Below are 22,761 nucleotides of genomic sequence, written 5' to 3' on the forward strand. Positions count from 1 at the left end.
ATTTTGTGCTTTAACCTTTTACTCTCTTTCATCAAGCTGGCCCCACATGCTGGAAGCCCCCATCGCAACCAGGCAGGGGTCTGCACCAGCACACGGAGCACAAAGTACGGGGCAGCCCGCAGCTGGTTTTCTCTTTGCCCCATTTGTACGCCTGGCTCCTCAGAGCTGGCTGGCGGGCTGCAGCCTTCCTGGTAACTGATGACCTGGTAGGACTCTATGAGCGTGGAAGTAAGCCCGGCTCGTTGGGCCAAAATTGCAGGCCACCGTTCTTGACTCAGCGAATGCAGACACGCTGCTCTCAGGATCAACGCGGCTGAGAAGTGTGTGTGCGTGTGTGTGCCTGCAATACATGCGGGCGCACGCTCGCGCGCGCGCGCGCGCACACACACACACACACACACAGTGTTCAAGTTGTTCCTTGTTTAAAAGGCATAGAGAGGTAGTTGGCAACGACCATCATTTGACCCCGTCTGGGCTGGAGTAAGAAGTGAGAAGGTTGGGCCTAAAGGAGCTTGGGGGGGCCCTCTGCCCTCTTCACATGGAGAAACCCAGGTCTGCCCGCTGGCCCTGGTGGCCCCCAACCTCTGCTCTGCCTCCGCTTTTCCCCTTCCCTCGGTGTTCCAGGGGCGCCAGCCTAATTCAGGTGAAACACAGGCGATGCTTGTTAACCTGGGTCCGGCACAGACAAGTCATCTGGATTGGGACAGTGCCCTTGCCTTTGACCTTCAGATTCTATGGCAGCCTCACAGGCAGCAGCAGCACCTGCTTGATCTCTAGACCGGCCTCACCAAATCCACCCAGATGTTTGAAACCAACCCTGTCCTCTTCCCCCCCGCCCCCAAGCAGTCGTCTTTATCCCATTGATGCTGCTACACTGGCACATCTCTTCCTGGCTCTGGGCCTCACGGGCTCTAACGTGAAGGAGAGGACCTGGCAGTTGTGTGTGACAGCCTAGGAGGGCAAGGCTAGCACTCCAGAAACACTTGGCCAGTGACGGAATTCTTGGAGGCATCTCAGGGGGCGATACAGTGTGAATTATGCGCCATTAAATCCACATGCATCCCGCGGTTTGGGGCCATTCTTAGAGTTGCCAATTCTTCTAACTGGTACGTCTGCGCTACAGAAAGGAAAAAGCACAGTTCTAGAAAATCCCCCCGCCCCCGCCCAGAGGTCTACCCCTTTCTGCATTTGTTGGGGCTGCTGCTCAGAAAGCTCTGCGTGGAGCCTGTTGCAGCCACAGCCATCAGGCCGGGAGGGCTGAGGCCCACAGACAGTGTGGTAGAGCCCAGAGCGGTGGCTGGTGGCGAGCAGCAGGAGGTGGGCTATAAAGGCACCTGGCTCTCAGGTCATTGCCGTCAGCACCCGGCCACTCGCAACCCTCCACTCCCACCCTGTGTCCCAATTCTAGTGCATGGAACCTTGCTTGCTGGGGCAGCCCGGGGATGGGACCCAGGGCCTGGAGAGTGGCACCAGTGACAGTGACTGCTCCCGATGAGTACTCCCCAGCGGTGCTGTCAGGCACCCAGGGCGGGCTGAGCATTTGTTTTATAGAAAAAGAAATGGAGGCTCAGAGAAGGGGTGGAGCTGCCCACAGTCACACAGCAAATAGAGCAGCTAGGACTTCAATCCGGCTCCTTCCTCCGTCCCAGGCCACCTCTGCCTGCGTCGGGGGCCGAGCGTACAGTCTCTACCGGCTCAGGGCAAGCCCGGGGCACTGGTATGTCCCCTCTTTGCGGGGTGAGATTCTTGGCCCAAACGGCTGACCCCTCCTGAGGCCGATCAGCATTCAGGGTTCCCCGCCCGCCCCCTCCACCCTGGGATCCTCAGAGCCCAGGTCTTGCAATTCAGGAAATGCTGAAAACCCTGTTTGTTGTACAGGAAGATCAGTTTCAGCCTGTGGGGGCGTCCTGCTGAAAAGCAAGCACGCGCATGATACATCCGCCCCCAAACAGGCGCTTGTGCTGGACACGTGGGTGCGCGGCGGACCCCAGGTCTCGGTCCAGGCCGAGTCTCTGTCGGCCCCGCCTCCTCCCCTGTCTTCCCGCAAAGCCGGGCCTGCTGCCTCGCACCCTAGGAGCTCTTCCTTCTCGGCAAGTCTGCGGGGGGTCAGTCCTGACTCCGAAGGCTTGAAAGGCCATCTCGTTGGCCAGCCTGCGGTTCTCGGAGAGTCCCCGGGCGCATTTGTCACCATGCGGGGATGGGTGTGGAGGCACTGGTGAGAGACAGAGCCGCAGCAGGTGGCCCTGAGCCGAACCGCAGGCGGCGCTGGCGAGGGAGGCGCTTGAGCCTAAATACCCACAGCCATTCCCAGCTTTTTGCCAACTTTGCCCGGGGCGGCGGGGGGGCCTTTTAGGGGGAAACCTGAGCTGGTCTCTCCTGGAAACCTTTGGCCGCCTACGTTCGGAGCCAGGAGGAACCGTGCATATTGTGGTTGACCTTTCGTAGGTGTCCGCGTCACACCTCCAGCCCGAGTGTCCAAAATTCAGTGTTGATAACAACAGCCTGCCAGACTTTGTCGCCGAGAGCTTCGTACTTAGGCTTATCGCCTTTATTCCCATCGTGCCCATTTGATGAGCCCGGACTCTGCCCTGCTAATCTAGACCTGTGCCGGGGAATCTTTTCCCTGTCTGCCACTCTGGCCTGAAAATGTGGAAAGGGAAGCATGGCCGTATGTCATTGTTCAGACCGAACCAGAAATAACGTTGACTTCAGAGCTGAACTTGGCCCCTCTCAGAAGGGTTGCCTTTGTTTTCTCGTTATTTAGGGGTGGGGAAGGATCACATGCTTTGAAATGCATTTTAATGAATGTTTATAAGGTCTCGGGGATCACATTGGTGGCTTTGTCTGCCCGATTATGAAATAGGACTCTGCAGGCCCTGGTGGATGGAAGTAAAGTCATTTCTTTCTAAAAGACGCAGGGGCACCGACCCTCGCTCCCCACCCCCCAAGGCAGGAGCTGTGCGGGCCCCGGCCCGGAGCCAGGCCTCCCCGGGTCTCGTGCCGCTGTGAGCCCCTAACTAGCTGTCTGACCACGAGTGAATCACAACCCGCTGTTTTCTGTAAAAAGGGAAGGTTGAGGTGTGTCCGCTAGAAGTCCTGCTGGTGTTTACTGATGATTCACTTATTTTCATTAAAAGAACATTCTCCGGCGAGCGGGCAGGTCTGAAGACAGTAGGCTGGCTGTTGACTGAGACCAATAGCTTGCTGTCACAGGGCCCACAGAGATGGGAAAACGGCACATAAAGCTGTTTGGAAGGGTCTGGCAGTTTGGTGGGGCCCTGCCATCCAACATGCCATCAGAGTCGCTTTGGAGTAGCAAGCTCTCTGCTGCACTTGATATTGAATGGACAGGCTGACCTGGGCAGCAGCCGCGGGCCCAGATGACCCAGCCAGGCCGCCAGGGTGGCCCCAGCACTGGAGCAAGCTCATCTCGCAGTGGAGTTGAGTAGCAAGTCCTGGCCCCGCGGGAGGCAGCGCTAAGGCAGGCCTGGCTCTCGGGGCGAAATGAGGCGGCAAATAGAGGCCCAGGGGGAGCAGAGGCCTTGTGGCCGGGCTGAGCACTGCCGGGTAAACACAGCCACCTCCCTCAGCTTGTGCAGGCTTGGCTGCGGTTCTGGCCGTTCAGCCAGGGTGCTTTAGGCGAGCCATTGAAAGCTTGCACCATAAATGCGAAATGTGGAGCCATGGCCTCTAACAGAGTGGAGTCCCCAGCCACGGGCTTGGCAAGGGCTGCACCCGCTCCAGGGGATGAGACCCGCTGGCAGGTGCGACAGCCCTTGATGGCCTGCATCCTGGGGTCCCCTGTGGGTGTTGAGGACCCAGGGGGGGGTCCCAGGATCGGGACTGAGTGGGGAACTCTGGCTTGGTAGCACTCGATGGGTGCCTGAAACGTCATGAGGCCGCATGCTCTCATTTCAGAGAGACCCCTTTCCGTGGCCTGTGGTCCCCAGTATGCACCTCTGCCTCCAGGGGTCACGCCCCGCCTTCCGCATCTCCTGCCACCTTAGTCCCAACAGGTTAATCACAGACTTGCAGTTCAAAGAAAGCCCAGAGATTCCAGGCCTTTGCAAAACTGCATGTCGGGCCGGCCATCGCCAGCTCGGACTCGCTGCGGGGAATCCTAGGTGAAACTCACGCTTGGTCCTTCCTCACTGGGGCATCTTAGACATTTCTATTTTCAGTATATTGGATTTCTTTGACTGCTTTGGGAGAGTGTAGCAGAGACCACATTTCAGTCTGGGACGCAGTGCCTTGCACGTGGCCCATAATTGATGAAACGAATGGCCAGGAAAACACGGGGCGGAGCTGGCAGTGCACTGGGTCATTTGGGCGCATTGGTCCATTGATTCATTCAGCTGCTGGTACTGAGCACCTGCCGTGGGCCAAATACAGAGGAAGCACTCCTGGATGGCAGAGCGGAGCAGGTGACTGGAGAGGCCCCCTCTTGTGCCCACTCTACCCCGGCCCCCCACCAGCCTGCTCCATGGCAGGGCCCTTCTTCAGGGGGTGGGTATCTCAAAAGAAAAGGCAGAGAGGTCGGCAAGTCCCCACCTCTGGAGGAAGGCTGAGTGGGAGGCAGCTGAGGGGTGGTGGCGGGCCCCCCATCAGCCTGGGCCCTGGGGCTTAGAGGGCCCTGCCCGGGCCTGGCTCCCAGAGTCCCTGTCTTGAGAGGGCCTTCCAGAACGCTTCCAGATCTGCCCTCTGTAATGCCAGCTACCGGTTACTGAGGGCCTGCGGGGGGCCACACAGTCCGCCCTGTTTCACTTCCCAGGCCAAGCAGCATCATGAGATGAGAACTAAAGCTGTGCTCTTTTTACAATCAAAGAAACAGGGGCTCAGAGCCTACGTCAAGGTCAATATTGAGTTGCGTCCGAGGCCACACTGCCCCCCATCCATGCTGTGGGCCAGTGGTTCTCAAGCTGGTGATCTGCTGAGGACCAGCCCGGGAGCAGGGAGAAAGCTCTGCTGGCTGGGCCCCACCCCGGATGGGACTGAAGCAGGGCGGCTGGGGTGGCAGGGCCTGGGATTCTGGGTGTTCCCGACGGAACCCGATGGGCAGCAAGGCCCAGCCCTGCAATCCTGACGGATCTGCCCTATACCAGCAGTGACCCCCATGCATGCCTTGACCCTTCAGCAAGCCAAACATGAGGGGGCCTCAGGGGACCAGCCCTGGGCGTCCCAGTCAGACTTCCAAAGCTAGAAAGAGGATTCTTCGTGAAAAGTGCTTCGGGAGAAACGTGTGTTAGAACCACGGCCTTTGGGTGATCCCAAGCCCGTCTCTTCCCACCCGTATTCCGTGGACTAGCAGGTCATGGTCATTAACAGGACAGCCACCGATGACCCAGGAAGCCTTGAAAAGGGCAGGAAAGACTGCATGACTAACTGCTCTGCTCGGTGCCCAAAAGCGACTCTTGCAATAAATGGTGGGGCCTCTTCCCGTTGTTTCCTGTCTCCCCAGCCCGAGGAGGATGCGTCTGCAGAGAGGAATTCCTTAGTTAGCTTGCTTTGTACTTTCTTTTTTTGTTTGTTTGTTTTTGGATTACAAGTCATTCTCATTAAAAACAAACAAGCAATAGAACAATGTAGAGACTAGAAAGCGAGTTACCAGGCATCCCCAACGGTGGCATACATGTTCTGCCAAGGTGTTTTACACACTCAATGTAGTGTGTGTGTGTGTACGCAGATAAATGGGACCATGCCACCATGACTGTCCCGCAGCTTGTGTATCCTCTCAACAGCGTCTGTCAAAAAGAACAAACCCAAAGGGCCTTCACCCTCTAACAGCTCTGCTGTAACCCTTTGTCCCAACCTTCAAGTTCAATGTCCACAATTCTTTCCTTTTTGGAAATCGGGGTAGCTAGAGCCAGTGGGAATTGCCCTTGGCTCTTAGCTACTTGGGCTTTCGAGTGGGCCGAGATATCCTCTGCGTGCCTTTCTGCCGTGTTCGGTACACAGACAGCTTAACACTTTATTTGGAATGCACCAAGACAGGGGAGATGAAACACAGCAACAAAGCAACCAGCACCAGGAGTCTAAAAATAGGCCTGTATTGTATACTTTTGACAACTGTGAGTCTTGAAAGGCAGCGATCTGTTTTATCTTGCTAGTTTTCCTGTTCAATAGCTTTAATGTGCCAAACCTTATTTATAAACATCTCTCTCTCCCCCCCCCCACCCCCCGCTTTCTTTTCCCTCCACAGGGAACCATTAAGAGGAGGCAGGAAGGAGATAATTTCCAGCTCTCAGGCATGGCCGACGGGGGTTACCCGAATAAAATCAAGAGACCTTGCCTCGAAGATGTCACCCTTTCTCTGGGCCCAGGTGCCCACCCCAGCACACCCTGTCCAGAGCTGCAGGTCCCTGCATTAGCCATGAACCCGAGCTCTGCAGCTCTGGGAACTGCCAGCCACGCGTTACTCCTCGAAACTAATCCCATGAACGGCGGCGTGATGGGCTCACCCTTTGTGGTGCCACCCACGGCAGAAATGGGGCTGAAAGGGCCCCCTCTTCCTTACTATGACAAAAGCAACAGCGTGCCCGCTGTAGACCAGGAGCTTCAGGATCTGCTGGAGGAGCTGACAAAAATCCAAGAACCCTCTCCGAGTGAGCTGGATCTGGAGAAGATCCTGGGCAGCAAGCCGGAAGAACCGCTGGTCTTAGACCCCGGCCCGGCCGCCCTGGGCGCCACTCCCAAGCCGGCCGTACAGATGCCGCCCTTGGAGAGCCTGGCTTCCGGCAAAGACTTTGCCTCAAGCTGCAGCCAGGTCACTGGTGTGTCGCTGCCGATCCCACCCTCTTCTGTGGGGGTCAGCTATGGGGTTCCCTCCACCAGTAAGCAGATGGCCTCGCCCAGTTCTTCCACCGCGCAGGCCCAGAGCCAGGTCCCGGCGATGCTCCCTGCCGCCCTGCCCCCGCTCCCGGTGCCGCAGTGGCACCATGCCCATCAGCTGAAGGCGCTGGCGGCCAGCAAGCAGGGGTCCAGCGCCAAGCAGCCGGGCCCCACCACCAGCTGGTCGGGCCTGCCTCCCCCAGGCCTCTCCCCGCCTTACCGCCCGGGGCCGTCGCCGCACCCGCCGCAGCCCTTCAGCCCGCAGGGCCTCATGGGGTCGTGCATGTCGTCCAGCAGCCTGCCCGGGAGCACCCTGCACGGCTCCCCCGGCGCCTTGCTCTCCAGCGGGGCGCCCAGCAGCAGCTCTGCCCTCGGACCCGCCCTGCCCTACGCCCCCGAGAAGCTCCCCAGCCCCGCTCTCCACCAGCAGCCCCAGTTCAGCCCGCAGAACTCCATCCTCGCCCACCTGGTGTCCTCCGGCATCAAGACCCCGCAGGGGCACCTGATGTCCGCTCTGCCCACCAGCACCCCGGGGCCTGCCACCCCCTACCGCCCGGAGAAGCTGGCCAGCCCGGGCCTGCCCCAGCAGTCCTTCACGCCGCAGTGCCCCCTCGTCCGCAGCCTCACGCCCACCACGCATCCGCTCAGCCAGCCGCTGCCGCAGGCCAAGGCCAGCTTCAAGCCCATGGCCACCACCTCGCCCAAAAGCCTGAGCGTGATCATGCAGCAGGGGCTGGCCAGCCCCGGCCCCGGAGCCCCGGAGCCTTTCACTTTCAGCAACACCAAGCCCTTGTCACACTTCGTCTCCGAGCCGGGCCCCCAGAGGCTGCCCTCCGTGCCCGCCCCGTCTCGGCAGCCCGCGCTGCTCCACTACCTGCAGCAGCCGACGCCGACGCAGGCCTCTTCTGCCACGGCCTCCTCCACGGCCACGGCCACCTTGCAGCTGCAGCAGCAGCAGCAGCAGCAGCAGCAGCAGCAGCCTGACCATTCCTCGTTCCTCCTGCAGCAGGTGATGCAGCAACCGCAGCGCCTTCAGCGGTCGGTGGCCTCGGACGCCGTGCCTTCTTTGCCCAGACAGGTAAGCCCATCTCATCGCCGGCGGCGTCCCTTTGTCCAGGCAACAAGAACCGTAGTTCATGCTATTGAGAGCTGGCTTCGGAGGCCAATCCAGGCTGCAGTCCTCTCTGAGACTGGACTTGACTCTGGAAAAGTCTCTTTAAGCCAGCTCGTTCTGCGGGGTCAAAGCATAGCAGTAACGAGGCCAAGGTTATGGTGTCAGTTCCTGTGTAGGTTGCTTAGATCCCCGGGAGGAAGACTGTACCCCCAGGGCGCTGCCAGGGGAAGGAAGCAGGGCAGGCGAGCCAGAGTGGCACAGAACTACCTTCCTCTGCGTGGGGCCATGAGGCATGGCCCGCCAGCCGGGGCCAGCGAAGCCTTCAGAGGACACAAGGATCTTGCACTGAAGCATTTCAGTCTTGTTCCTGCTGGCTTAAGGTTGCACACTGGGCCTTCTAGAAATGCCACAGCAAGTGTTTGCTGGGCCGTGGCAGCCTGCTGTTCCCCCTGCACTGCCGCCGAGGCAGGTCGTAAATGAAAAGGACAGAGACAGTGTCAGGCAGTTGCTCTTGCGGTGTCCATTTTGCAGACAAAGAAACTGAGGCTCAGAGAGTTGAAAGGACTCGCCCAGAGTCACAGTTAGTGAGGGGTGGGACAGGAACGGGGGGCAGGAGACCTTGCTCCAGAGCCCTTCTCGGAATCCTCGCGACTTCTCCCTGTCCCTCGTCTCCTGCAGTCTTACCAGTCACTCAGTCCAGCTGCTCCTCCCCGGGGGTGGGGGTGGGGGGTCCTAGCACAGCTCCCACTTTTCATTGCTCTGATCCCTGCCTGTATCGGTCATCTATGGCTGCGTAACCAATCACCCCCAAACACCTGCTCGAAACAACACGCGTATATCACTTCACAGTCTCTGTGGGTCGGGGATCCCGGCACGGCCTTGCCGCAGTCATCTCTAGGAGCCACTGAGAAGGCGTGGCTTCCAGAATCCCTCCCCGATCGAAGGCAGGAAGCACGTCCTTGAGGCTGTTCCTCACGAGCTGTGGGCCAGAGGCCTCCGTGGTTCCTTTCCATGCGGGCCTCTTCATAGAGCATCTCCCCGCATGAGAGCCGGCTTCCTCGGAGCCAGCCAGAGAGAAAGTGCCAGCAAGAGAGGTGGAGGTGGGGATTGCCAGCAAGTCAGAAGTCACAGTCTATGGAACCTAGTCTTGAAAGTGACATCACATCACTTGTGCTGTATTCTGTTTATTTGACACGAGCACGAAGGTGTGAGTACCAGTTGGGGGGTGGTGGTTTACAGGATGCTGAGGATACCGGGAGGTTGAAGGATGCTGAGGATACTGGGGAGTTGCAGAATGCTGAGGAAACTGGGGGGTTAAAGGATGCTGAGGAAACTGGGAGGTTAAAGGATGCTGAGGAAACTGGGGGGGTTAAAGGATGCTGAGGAAACTGGGGGGTTAAAGGATGCTGAGGAAACTGGGGAGTTACAGGATGCTGAGGATACCAGGGGAGTTAAAGGATGCTGAGGATACCAGGGGGGTTACAGGATGCTGAGGATACCGGGGGGTTAAAGGATGCTGAGGATACCAGGGGGGTTACAGGATGCTGAGGATACCGGGGGGTTAAAGGATGCTGAGGATACCGGGGAGGGTGTCTGCCTGCCCCAAATACTGTCTGTCACAGCTCATCATTCCCCTTGCTCTCATGCCTGCCCAAGTTCAGTCCCTCTTGATTCTGTATCTGAACTTAAATAGTTCCCTCTTAAACCGGCTTGCCCAATACGCCGTCCATTATTCGAAGTATCACCTCACTGTAGCACAGACCTGATCATGCTCACACTTGCTCAGAAGTTTCCAGAGGCTCCTTAGCTGCCTCCCTCTACCTCTTTAGACCCGGGGTGCGTCGGGCCCCGAGACGTGCTTGCTGCTGCCGGGCCACTCTTGTGGCCAGTCAGGTTCCTGGCCTTGACTCTCTCGTGGCGTGTGCCTGGCCCTCCCAGCCCACCCTCCCTCTCCCGTCCTAGGGCTCAGACACCCTCCCGGCCAGGAAGCTTTTCCCTGGCTGTCCTCCGTACTTCCGTCTCCCACCCTGCCTGCTCCTGTAGAAGAGCCCCGGGGGAGGCGACTGGAAAGGACGTGGCCCAAGGGAAGCGCCTGGCAGGTGCGGACCTCTTTCCTGGAGGCCCCGGATGTCCGTGGCCAGGCAGTCCCCAGAGCAGAGAGACTGTGCCTTTTTCCCTCGGGTCTCATGAAGCATCACCCAGCAGAATCGCTCCACACCGGGGACTGGTCCTTTGGCGGGAGCGCCCAGCCTGCCGAGCTCCCGCGGGGGTGGCCAGGGTGAGCGGCAGGCCCTTGTCCCCAGTTCAGGAGCCCTGTGGTTTGATTTTGTTATAGGCCTGTTGCCATCTGTTTTCGTGGACGTCTGCGGCTGGCTCGGGGGAGCGCCAGCACCAGCACTGGAACCCTTACCCTAGCAGGCAAGAGCCTCAGCCTGGAGACGTGTCAGCATCTAACATTGTGAGCCTTTTTGGTTTCTTTTGTCTTCCGTGGGGGCCATTCTCAGCCTGCGCTGCCATAGAGCCGGCCCGGCAGGCGCAGAGGGAGACCCCTTGATGATTAGGGTGGTGGAGAACACAGCCCCCGATTTCCTCGGTGGGGCTGCGCAAAGCGCTCGGAAGAAAGAGCCCGGGGCAGAGCCAGTGAGTGAGTCAGTGCTTGGCCTGCCTTTTCTCATCATCATCCCCAGAGGTAGGAGCTGTGATCATTCTCTTGAAAGCTGAGAAGCCTCAGCACAGAGAGGTCATCGGAGTTGCCCACCGTCACACAGCACGCAGGGCCAGAGCAGGGAGCTGTCTGTAGAGCTCACACTCGTAACCCCATGCACGGAGCCCTGGCTCCGGAGCCTTGCGTTCCTCCCTTAACCTCCTACCTGTCGCCTCTTCTACACCGTGTGGGTGATGTGACGTTGTCGCCTAAGGATGAAATGTGTTCATTTAGTGCATTTGAAGCACTTCGAACAGAGCTGGCACAAAACTTGCCCAGGAAGGCCGGCTCTCGCTATGACCGACGCCTGGCCCTGAGCCTCCAGATCTGGTTTCTGGGGGCCAAGATGTGGTTCTCAAAACCGGTGCTGTGTTGGTACAGAACAGGAGCCGCTCTCCCCAGGCCCCACGCTGGCCCTGAGATGGCCCTGAGGCCAGGAGGGAGGGGGACGCGCGCCCCTCTGTGCTCTCGCCCTGGCTCCGCCCACCTCCTGGCACCTGCTCTGGGCACAGCATCCTCTTAGCCGACGTGCACTGACCGGGTCTCCAAAGGGCGCGTCAGTGGTTCTGCTGTTCTTTCTCACGGCCTTTCCGCATCCTGTTTAAGACCTGAGAACTCAGCTCTGGTCACTTGTCCAGGAGAGGACTGAAGAAAGGAAGAGGCGGGTGTTTGAGGCAAGAGCTGGGTCGGCAGTGTAAGAACAGACAGCACCCCCTCCCCCACCCCTCCCCCTCCCCAGTGGGGAAGGACCCGCTTCTCGCTTCCAGCAGGGCGAACTTGTCACTTTTTACTGACAGCCCAGCCGAGCCTCAGCAAACACTCATCTGTCCCGTATGGCAGGGATGAGCTTGTGGCGGCTCTGGGGCTCATCGTAGTGACCACAGAAGGACGGGCGTTCGTTGTAACCCAGATCTTGGTGTTCTTCTGAGTCGGTGCAGCTGTTCAGGGTGGTGAGGGCACTGGAGGCAGACAGCCTGGGGTTCAAGTCCGGACACCAGCACCGCCTGGGCGGTGTGCCAGGAGCAATGTCCCTTAAGCCCTCTGAGCCTCAGCTGTACCCGGGGAAAGGAGTGGGCCCCGTCTCTCTCAGGCCATTGGAAGCGGGAGATGCTAGACCGACACTGCGCAGAGCCCCGCCAGGCACGCGTCCCCGGCCCCGGCAGCACCAGCGCGGGCTCCTGGTCTTGGATGTGGAACCCCTGGGGTCTGACGCGTTTCCAGATTCAGAACACTGGGGACTCTACTCAGTAGCACACAATCCTCCAGGGGAATCGGAGGGGGGGTATTTTATTATTTCTGCAGAGAAACATGACTGACTAAGCCCAGGTCAAGTTTTGCCCCCAAATAAATCACGGCACCAAATCTACAAAAATAAAACAAGCTTTCATGGCTTTTTGGACTTGAAATGACAGGTAAGGGACGTGGACCTACAGTTATTAAGGAAGGGACTCTTTGAAGCATTGACACCCAGCCCCCGCTCCCCGCCCTCGTCCCCAAGCTGGGTGACTTTCTCTGTTTTCAGTCAAAGTGCGGCAAAATGAATTTTCCTTCCGTTACGTAATGTCCCTTCTCCCTGAAGACTCTTGAAGACACCTGGGGGTCTTGTGAAAATCAGGGTTAGGACTTCCGTTCTACCATCAGCCCCTGGCGGGTGGAACGAACATTTATTTCCTCAAAGACAAAACCCGTTCTGGCAAGGAGATGGGCGCTGTGCAGGGGGAGCGCGGGGCAGCAGGGCCTGGACGGCAGCATGGCGGGAGGGGGCCGTGGAGCACGGCCAGTTGGAACCAGAACAGAAGGGCCTGAAATCCGATGCTTGAGGCAGGCCGAGGCACTGGGGGAAAGGGGGCAGCTGCAGACAAACAGACCGAAGAGGCGCGTGATGCTGTTTGGGCGGGTCTGGAGAGGCGCAGGAGAAGAACCCGAATACCAAGCCTCCGCGGGCTCATCATGAGAACTTGCCGTCTGCCCTCGGGGAGGGGGATCTGGGCACCTCGGTCTGAAGTGGAACCTTGAGGAAGCCCTCTTGTCACCAGCAGCTGATCCTGCAAGGAGACAGCACAGAGCCAGGGACACTGGGGCCTTGGCCCTTGGGTCTTGGCAGAGTACAGGCCCCAGGGTGGGCTTGAGGCTCGGTTCAAGAGAGCCCAGGCTTTGGATCACTTGGGTTCAGGTCCTGGCTCTGCCACTTGTGCATCTGGCATGCTATTTCCGCAATCTCCCTGTCTGGAAATGGAGGTACTGGCATGCCTATCAGAGGTTGCCTGGAGGCTTCAGTGAGGCGAGGAAAAGGTGCCTGGCACAGGCCCTGAAGCACAGTCATTCTCCACCAATTTCAAGAAAGTTCCTGAAGAGTTCCCACTATGGCATGGGGGGTTAAGAATCAGATTGCAATGGCTCTAGTCGCCGCGGAGGCACGGGTTCAATCCCCAGCCCTGGCACAGTGGGTTAAAGGGTCTGGTGTTGCAGCAGCTGTGGCTCAGATTCCATCCCTGGCCTAGGAACTTCTATATGCAGCAGGTGCAGCAAGAAAGGAAGTGAGACAAAGAAAGCTGTTGAAACTCAGAATACCCACCATTCACTTAGAATGGGTTTAGACTGCCTCGGGGTCCAGGCTCCATTCCGCTCCCAGGGGTGGGAGGTGGCTGGCAGAGGAGTGCCCTCTGGGGAGGGGGGTCAGGGAGGACATTTGCCAGGTGGCTGAGGAGAGAGACCCAGTGGCCGCTACAAACGGATGACCCCAGCAAGGAGCCGAGCGGCCGAGCCAGGCTGCGGCTTCCCAAGTGCCCTGGCCAGGGATGGGGGAAGGGGGAAAACGCTGGCTTTTCTCCCTCCAAACACAAACAGCAGGGGTGCCAGGAGCCATGTGGGGGCTGCAGCATCCCTGCATGGATGCTGAGTAACAGAGACCCCAGCATGACTTTAGGCGAGCAGAGGCAGGGGTAGGGAGCGGCCGTTTCTGCCTGCAGCCAGCCGGGCCCCAGCCCTGCCACATGCAGGAGGCTGCGGGCTGGCTGCGGTTCTAGATGCACAAGGCCTGCTGCTGATAAAAGGGCTGGCAGGCCAGTGAGGGCCGGCGCTGATTCGGCTTGGTGCCTGGCACTGGGGGATACGCGGTCCTCGTCTGCATTGGTGTTTTGGAGCCGAGGTGGATGCGGCAGCAGGGAGGGCACCCGAGCTGAGCCTTCAGGAAAGCCCTGGCCTCCCCTCCCCTCCCCCCGCTCCACCGCTCCCCCCACCCCAGAGCCTCCAAAAAGCACCTCGGCAGAAACTCGAGATTCCTTTTGGTGTGGGTCTCTGAGGCTGGACTCCGCTGCGCAGTAGAGCAGAACCTTTCATTACCGCTGTCTCAATTAGCACTGCAAATTAAAGTCTCTCCCTTCACACCGTGACCTCCCGTCGAAAACAAAGCTGACAAAACCGGGTTAGTCAGACCCAGAGAACTCCCCAGTCTTGTCCCCAGAGTTGCACGGGCTCCGTGGTGCCCTGGAGGAGGAGGAGTCGGGAGCAGCGGCAGCCGGGCAGCCCGCTCCTAGTCTCAGAGCTGCTTGTTGACATTGAAAAGCAAGGGACCGTTACCTTGCCCAAATGCTCCATCCCCTCGGAATCGGATGGACCACACGTTGTCAAGGATGGGCCTGTGACCTTGGACTGGCAAGTCCTCTCGCCTGCTTTCCGTCATTCCGCTGTCGCTTTGAGGGTAAGAGTCAGAGCAGAGCGGCGCTGCTCCTCCGGTTAGGAGAAAAGTTTCTTTGCGTTTGTCAGGTACTAATTCTGATGAGAAGCAGCACAGATCTCATCTCAAAGGTTGGTCCTGCTGAAATGCAGGAGCAGGGGCCCTGGGGGAAGCTCTGCGCCGACCTGAGAAGCAAAGACAGGGCAGGCGAGTCACCTTTCCAAGAGCCAGTCGGTCAGAGCCTGGGGCTTGCCCTCCACGCCTCGTCTCCACCGGGTGTGGGAACCTCTTCCCGAATGAGCATCTCTGTTTTGTATTTAAGCACAATTGCGAAATTGGGCAGCAAAGAACAATTTAATTGGGGGAAACATTTTTTAGCGGCTTTGGGAGGGAATATCACTAGACACAGCGTAAGATGCTTTTTGATAATTTAGGGACCGACCTGAACTCTGACTTTACAAGGGAAAGCAAGTCCATAGGCTGATGAGTTGGGGAAACGCCGGCTCAGCACTTAGTCCTAACGTTACCAAGAATCAGATTATTTTTTTTTTCAGTTTCTTTTTTGGTTTCTAAGTACCATTAATGATCCTCCACCTCAAAGCCGTGTTCCTTCTTCAGAAAGCGGAAATTTTAAATGAGCTGCCTGTCAAACGCTAACCCTTTCAGTGTCAACCCTCTTCTGTGTCAGAAGCGGAAGCATGTGCGAGATGGCAATGACACGACGTTACTTTTTCTCCCCTCAGAGCAATGATCCCTCCCTCGGTGAGGTCAACGCCAAAATTTATGGCGATGCAAAAAGCCCCCCAGTTCAGATGCCTCGTTAATGGCAGGCAATAGACTTCACTTGAAATTGCTTAGCAATTGACTTCTGAAAGCTGGAAAGGCAACCGTGTTAAGAAACCTCCTGCAAAGTTTCTGCTTTTTTCCTTTTGTCTTGACCAAAAGGAGATGTTTTCAAAATGAAGTGTGTCAGTTTCTACTAAATTCATGGAAACCACCGGCTCATGGGTCACTGTCAAGAAAGGAAAGGCATCAGCTTTCAATTTTCAAAGAGTAAAGACAGAAATGAAGCAGTGTGTCGTGTTCCTTTAGACTCTAACTCCTTAGGAATGTGTGTAAGCCTGAGTGTGCAACAGCCCGGGGAGAGGCAGGCCAGTGCCAGACCTCAAACAGATCTGAAACCCAAGTGCCCGGCTACTGTTGTGACCCCAAGTGAAAAGTCTGCAAAATATACAAAATGTCCAGGGCAGATGGAGAGTCACAGCGCGTTTGCTCTGTTCAGCTGTGGCCCTGGCGCCTGCAGCCCGCCAGGATGGTGGCCGAGTGAGTGCAGGATGGCACGGAGCAGCGACGCGGGTCCGAGGGTCCGAGGTGCAACCCCAGGGGGGCGGCAAGGGCTAGGCCGCAGCCCTGCCCTCCTTCCCGCGCCCCCCCCCCCCAGCTGCCCTCTCGCAAATCCAGAAGGACCCCAGAGCGCAGACTGATGGAACCTCTCCTGAGCCCCTTGTTTGTTCTTTAGCCCCTCTGTCCCTTGGGGGGCCTCACATCCCACGACTTGGGCCCGTGGGTTCTGTAGCCTGGCTGCCTGCGAAGGGGCAGCAGACGTCAGCACACAGCCTGCTTTGAAAGTGCACCCCCCCACCACCCGCTGTCCCGAGAAAGAGTTTCCGCTTCTTCCGAAAGAGTCGAAAAGTGGAGGTTTTGATTTGATCTCGTGAATTTTGCCCACAGCGACAAGCGCTGCTTTGTCTGTTGGACTCTGTTTTCTTGTTAGATGAGGGCTTATCCTGTGGACTCCCCGGGTCAAAAGCAGCGAGCCCATTGGAAGCTCAAAGCATGAAAAGGTCCTAAGAGCTCCCAGGGCGCCGCCCCCCAGGCCCACGCGCCTGGCGGCCCTGAGCTCAGCCTTCCCTGGGGAGTAAGAGCTTCGAGGACAGAGAGTGGAAGAGAGGGGCGCTTTCTCTCTTTCTTCCATCCGTCCTTTGGTCCTTCTCATGGACTCCATCGTGGAGAGTCCGGGCAGTGGGGACCCCGTGCTCCTGGGGGTCCTAGTGACCTCTGTGCCTGTCATACGCTCAACATAGGGTCCCTGGGCTTAGTCTGCGCTTAGAAATAACTCGCCTGAGAAACTGATCCCGACTTGTGCCCTTTGCTGGGCACTTGAGAGGAATGCCTGCCTGTGGCTGGGGAACAAAGACGTGACATAGACAGGAAGGGGTGTTCTCTCTGCTCTGGGCTGGGGTAAGGAACCCTCCAGCGCCGCGGGTTCTCTGGCGCATCCGCAAACCTGGAAACGCTAGGAGGGCTGGCCACTTGCAAATTAATACGGGAGCCAACAGAACAATACTAGGGACTGGCTTTCTGTGCAGAGTGTCCCTCTGGAGCAAGTGCTAGGCCCTGGGGTAAAGTTCTGGAAAGGGTTAAGGTCCTCCGCTATGATGAGAACCAGCCTTGTCACTGACACGCAAGGTAGGAAGCAAGAACCTCAAATCGTTGTCCACATGGCTTTGGGAAGTCAACCCACCTGGTCACCGTGTCCCCACTCACAGCCCAGCTCCCAAGGTCTGCCTTTCAGGGCCTGGTGATGTCCACTTTTTAATCCGAATCATTTGTGTCTTGCCCCACCCCGGGTGGCCGTCTCCTCGGGCACAGGAAGATGTCTTATCTAGCTCCGGAGGAGAGAGCGCAAGGAATCCTCTGAATGGATGGAAGAATGCAGGAAGGAAGGAGCCCATACAAGGGTTGTGTCTGCTAGCCTCTGAGAAGTCAGCTCTTGAGACTAGTTCAAGTCTTGCGACTCATCGTTGGTGGAAAGCCGCTATCTTCAAGGCCTAGGAGGCTGAGGATTGCGTTCTTGTGTTGGGCTAAAAGGACAGCTCTGCACACAGGGTCCCCATCCGCTGACCGTGACCGTGAGACATTTTCTGGTCCAGCTGGGGCTCTTGTCTGCCTCCAGCACTCGGGTAGACGCTCGCCTCCTGTTTTATAAGTGCACTCTCTGTGAGTCGTTTGAGTTCTGCAGCCTCCATCAAATAACCCAGTTTCGTACCTCCAATGGTCATTTGCACTGGTTGTTCCATTGTGGCATTCCTGGTTGTTTCATGCATTTTAGGAGGACAAAGCAGGACCTCTGGCTGCCATTTCACATACCACAGTGACAGCCACATGTGATATAAGAAAAGCAAGCAAACAAACAAAATAGCTGGCTTAGAAATTGAGGCCACTCATTCCATTGCTTTTTTTTTTTTCCCCATTCAGGCCGCTCTGGGGCGTCACTCATCAGTGCTGAGAGCAATGAGTGTATCATGCCAACACGTCTTGAGGGCCACTCAGCATATGTTCTTGTCCTGTCAGACTGAAACTGTAACTTAGGAGTTCCCTGGGGGCACAGTGGGTTAAGGATCTGGCATGGTCACTGCAGTGACTCAGGTCAGTGCCGGGCTGTGGGTTTGATCCCTGGCCTGGGTACTTTTTGATGCTGGGCTGTGGGTTTGATCCCTGGCCTGGGCACTTTTTGATGCTGCAGGTGCAGCCAAAAAAAAAAAAAAAAAAAAAAAACTAACTTATAAGAACATTTGGTTGTATTTGAATAAGCCTTCACCCTTGGTTTTAAAAAATTAAAAGGTTTACTTTACTAGCTTATGAGCACAGATTTTTTTATATCCTTTGTGGAAATCTTTTGAGGGTTTTGTTTTGATTTGCTTGTTTTTGTCATTTTGGCAGCCGTATTGTTGGCTTCTTCTGTTTGCTTAACATTTCATTTGGAAGTGTCTTCTTTAGCAGAATAATTAGATCACAGGGAGTCCTTCCCGTCACCTCCCAGAAAGATCTCCTGACTTCCCCTACTGCTGTATTAGCTGTTACAGTTCGTCATTGGTACAGGATGGGGTTGGAGAGGGCAGCTTCTGGCAATGGCCGCGTCAATCCCCCCTGAGCTCCTGTAGACGCAGCATCTTGAGTCCGCCCTGCCCGGCTCTTTCCTCAGCAGCTGGTGGGCAGTACCGCTCTTCCAAGCTCTGTGGTTGCCCCGCACACACTGCCAAAGGCAGGTGGTAGCAGAGGGCCCGTCCTTGGATAAAACCACGTCCGTCAGCTTTTGGAGTGATGACGTGGCCTCGGGGACGGATCAGACTCCGCCGCAAGCCAGAAATCTGCCTGTGACCTGCGGGCACTAGGTTGACACCCAGTTGAGCATTTAGGACCCTTCTCCACGCCCCAGTTCTTGAAATGAATTGCAAAATCTCGAGCCTGAGCAACATCGTGGTTGCCTTCTCTCCCGGCCCCAGTTCTCTGCCCCGATCTGAGCTCGGGGCATCGGTGTGAGGCCCTCTGGGTGGCGGAGGCTTTCCTGGACGGACTCAGGGGCTCCAGGTGCATGAGCGGCGCCCGTTCCTGCCCCTGCATCTCCCTCGCGACGACGGTACCCACATCCCCCGTCTGTCCTGCCTGAGCTCACTGTCCAGGCAGCTCTAACGTGTGACCCCCTTCCCAGAAGAGCTTCCCGAAGACCGAGTATTTCTCTGTCCCCCTGTGCTTGAGCTGTGTCTATTTCCAGCCCTCCCGGCAGATGACGTTTTGATAGACTGTCGCACTGGGCATCGAACCCACGTGGTTGTTTCTAGAGCCATCAGCATCGTAGTCAGCAGCGCCTTCCAGGCTTTCAGTCTTTTGTTTACAGTTATTACCTCTGAAATCAGATCTTGACTTTCTGGTATGTTCTCGGACTTTTCAAGGGATTTAAAAATTTAGGAGCTTGGGGCCAAGAATTGCTGTTAGGAGCTAGCACTGCTTATTTTCTGTAGATGAATTCCAGTTCGGATGGTCAATTATTTTCTTCACAGAAACCCACAAAGTACCTATTCGAGTTTGCCTGGGAATTGAATATCATCCAGGAATGCTTAATGTTGTTAAGCCAGATTATTGCTTCTAAAATGTGGATCGCATTCAACTAATGCAAAATAGAGTATTTAAGAGCTTGAGCCCCACACTTGAGATCGGAGAGAGGAGCCCAAGATTGCAGTATTGGATCGGCTCTCGACGTGTTCGCTGGTGCATGTTGTACAGACAGTTTAGGTATATGAGAAGCCTCTTTAAATGAACTGCTCTGTCTGAGGATAAAGGAACAGGACTCAAGGCCGAAGAGGCTTCTGCGGGCTAGAGGTGCTGAGCAGACCTCCTGAAGGTCTGAAGGGCCAGGCTAGATTCTTGATCAGGGAGCACGTGTTGAGTCGCAAGTAGCGGAAAACCGAGTTGACACCGGCTGAAACGATAAAGGGGACCAACTGAGTCCCGTGAGCGGGAGTCCGGCGCTTGAGTTGCCACTAGAAGCTTTGTCGGAAGAGCAAGGAGGCGTCTTTCCCAGAAGCCCCTGGAACTTTGGGCCCGGTGGCCTGCTTGGTCACATGCCCCCCTGCTGCTCCGGGTAGGCTGGTGCCCATGTCCCGCCTGGGCAGCCCCAGCGGGACCAGCTTTCCCCAGCACGCGCAGGGGAAAAGCACTGCAGGTGGGAAAGCTAGACGCTGGCCAAGTGGTCAACGCCACTGGCTGTCACCGAGCTCTTTGGCCGGCCAGGTTCACGCACTCCCCCCTGGCCTTGCGCGGGCCTCCCGAAATGCTCGCTCGACTCGCCCCCTCCCCCGAGGGATTTGGTTCCAATCTAGACACGCCAGTAACTCTGTGTCATGCTCTGGTTGGTCAGCGTGTGACTCCTCATGTTCCAGGGCCCCCCCCCCCGCCCCCCGGCCGGTGTGCTCACCTTGGTAGAGAAAGAACAGAAGGACGGGAAGGAAAACGCAAACGGCTTCCCTTTGGAAAGGGGGTGTTGGACAGCCATGCCTGGTGGTCACGGGCCCAGCACCCACATGACACCCTGCTGGCCCAGGGGGGCAGGGCTTGCCCCGGGGTCGAGGATTCCTTGCTTCTCGGGGCCTCCGCCTCCTCTTCCGTCTAATGAGTGGTTCTCTGCTGAGTGTGCTCTGGAGGGTTGGTTAAAATCCTGATTCCCAGGCTCCACCTCCAGGGTTTCTGAGTCAGTAGGTCTGGGAGGAGGGGACCCAGACATTTGTTCTTCTAACAGGTTGCCAGAGGCTGCTGCCGCTGGCCCAAGGACCCCCCCTCCACTTTGATGTTGCTCTTTTTGTCCCCCTTTATTGGCTGCCCCCGGGGCATATGGAAGTTCCCGGGCCAAGGATTAAATCGGGGCCACAGCTGTGACCTGTGGCACAGCCGCAGCAATGCCGGATCCTTACCCCCTGTGCCACAGCAGGAACCGCAGGACCCCCGCCCTTTGAGAACCCCTCATATAGACGGTTCCCACGGGCTTTTCTGATGCTGACATTTGGGACTCAGATTCTTCTCAGCTCTCTCTTCTGCTCTGCATTGATTTACAACAGACACATCCTGCTTGATCATGTGACCGGCCAAAAAGATCTTGGAGCCCCGGGGTTATCATCTAATTTTTGGCGACAGGGCGTAGGGCTTCAGGAAAGCTAGCAACTTTCTTGAATTTACTGTGGCGATGGTGTGCCCATGTTCCCTGCCCTGTCCCTGGCAGCACGGTGCTCTCTGGGCTGACTCCGTGACTCCAGGGAGCAGCCCTTTGTCCAGGGGGAACCGGTCCTCATTTTGCAAGCATCCTGCCACGTCACCTGGGGATCTGTCAAGGTCTTGGAATAGGAGTGGCACCGGGCGAAGCCGTGATGGGAAGAAAGTTGATTTGAGAACTTTGCCGATTTTCTGGCCGGGACCCCTCCCCTGGCCAATCTCTCTTTGTCCTTCAGGTCATAGTTTAAAGCACCCCCAGGAAGCCGCCTCTAAGCTGGCCCTCACCCCGCCGGGCCGGGCTCTCCTGTTCTGGGGCCCTGGGTCCTCTGCAGGATGCCGGGGCAGCGCTTATCACTTTTGTTGCAAATGCCCTTTATGCGTCTGTCCCTTACGTGACTGTACCAGCTCTCAAAGGGCCGGGAGCATCCCCGCCTTGTCCACCAGTGCTGCCACAGCACAGGGCCTGGACTGCGGTGGGTGCTCAGTACATACGTGTTACACAGATGCCATAAAAGGCAGGCTGCGAGCCGCGTCCAGCCACGGTACCTTATGGCCGAGGAGGAGCGAGGGAGTCACCCATACTACACAGTCCTCTGTCTGTGATGCTGGGCGCTCCAGAGGAATGAAGCAGACAGGCCTTCGGAGGGAAGACGCCCACTGATAGACAGCCTCAGTGTGCCTGGCACGTGCAGCCAAGGCCTTCACACACCTCGCCCCGACTCTCTGGGATCCTGGGACCTGGGAACGAGGCATCTCGCTACCGGGCACCCTGGACCTCCTCTCTCCAGACAGCGGCCCCTCAGCACCCACCTCCCCCACCTCCCACACCCAGAGCTGGAACATCTGAGCTGCGGGGGAGACAGTGGAAGCCCCTGCAGCTCACAGCAGGCCCCACGCAGCGGGGCCCAGAGCTGGTCGGGGTGGAGCCCGCGTTCTCCCCCTGGGGCGGCGCAGGCTGCCGAGACCCCCAACTTACAGCCTGTCTCTTGACTCTGGGCTCAGACTCGAGGTTCAGGAATTCTGCATCATGAAGCAGGCCGGTGGCTTCAGCTCTGGGGCTGAGATGGGAACTCCGTACCGTCTTTCTCCCCATTGCTGCCATTCTCTACCAGGAAATATAATTTTATAGTGAAATTCAACCAAACCCTAAAATGCTCTATTTAGAGAAGGCTGATTATTTATCACAGATGAAGTCCACAAACTCACTAGAAGTATGCCCTGCGGACGCCAGTGAAGACTGTGCCTCCATGTAATGTCACTGATGGATCCATCTTCATCAGATGACGGCACAGCCGCACGATGGTCTGTTTCCCCAGGCGCAGTAGTAGTCGATGCTGGTGCTTTTGCCCTTGGGTTCCCGGAGCGAGGCCTCCTTCCTTCAAAGCCCTCCCGTAAGCCACCCATTTGCTGGATGGCGAGGCCGTGCTGAAGGAGAGACAGTGCTATGGTGGTGGAGACGAGGCTTACTGAGGGCTGCTGGGCTTGGGCGGGCGGAGACGGGACCCCTGGGAAGTAGAACGTCCGGGGCTTCCCCATGACACGCATTGTCTTTTGCAAAACAACTGAGTCGTCACTGGGGCGAAAGGAAGGAAAGGCCCCAGAAAGGATCCTCTAGCCCCAGAACGCTGCAGAAGCTGCAATAAAGGTCTCACAGAAAGTAGCCCTCTGAGCTGTGCACCAAGTGCGTGGGGCAGGAGGCGGGCTGCCACTGCTCACCGCGCTCCTTCGCTGTGGGGCGGGGCAGGGCCCGAGGAGAAAGGGCCTCCTCTGTGTGCCAGGCGGGGGATCAAACCCGTGCCTCAGCCGCAGCCGGAGCCGCTGCAAGAGACAATGCCAGATCCTCAACCCGCCGCGCTACAGCAAGAACTCCAAAAGGGACTCTGGCCCCATTAAGCA

At 57.4% G+C, this 22,761-nt stretch overlaps 1 protein-coding gene across 47 annotated transcripts in view; it reads left to right on the forward strand.

Annotated features, from left to right (window-relative positions):
* Window positions 1-22,761, forward strand: part of MAMLD1 (mastermind like domain containing 1) — a 114,288-nt gene that overhangs the window by 72,712 nt on the left and 18,815 nt on the right. For 30 of the 47 annotated variants that reach the window (XM_085007168.1, XM_085007165.1, XM_085007143.1 and 27 more), the window contains 2 exons: window positions 6,200-7,906; window positions 10,278-10,400. In XM_085007168.1, coding sequence (XP_084863294.1) covers window positions 6,200-7,906; window positions 10,278-10,400 — 1,830 coding nt within the window. The remainder of the gene's footprint in view (window positions 1-6,199; window positions 7,907-10,277; window positions 10,401-22,761) is intronic. The other 17 variants (XM_085007151.1, XM_085007158.1, XM_085007149.1 and 14 more) reach the window with 1 other exon arrangement.

This window comes from Sus scrofa, chromosome X (genome assembly GCF_054392235.1).
Source record: "Sus scrofa isolate SSC_HxYL_T2T_F1_AM1 chromosome X, Sscrofa_HxYL_maternal_Yorkshire_Landrace_v2.0, whole genome shotgun sequence".
Lineage (NCBI taxonomy): Eukaryota > Metazoa > Chordata > Mammalia > Artiodactyla > Suidae > Sus > Sus scrofa.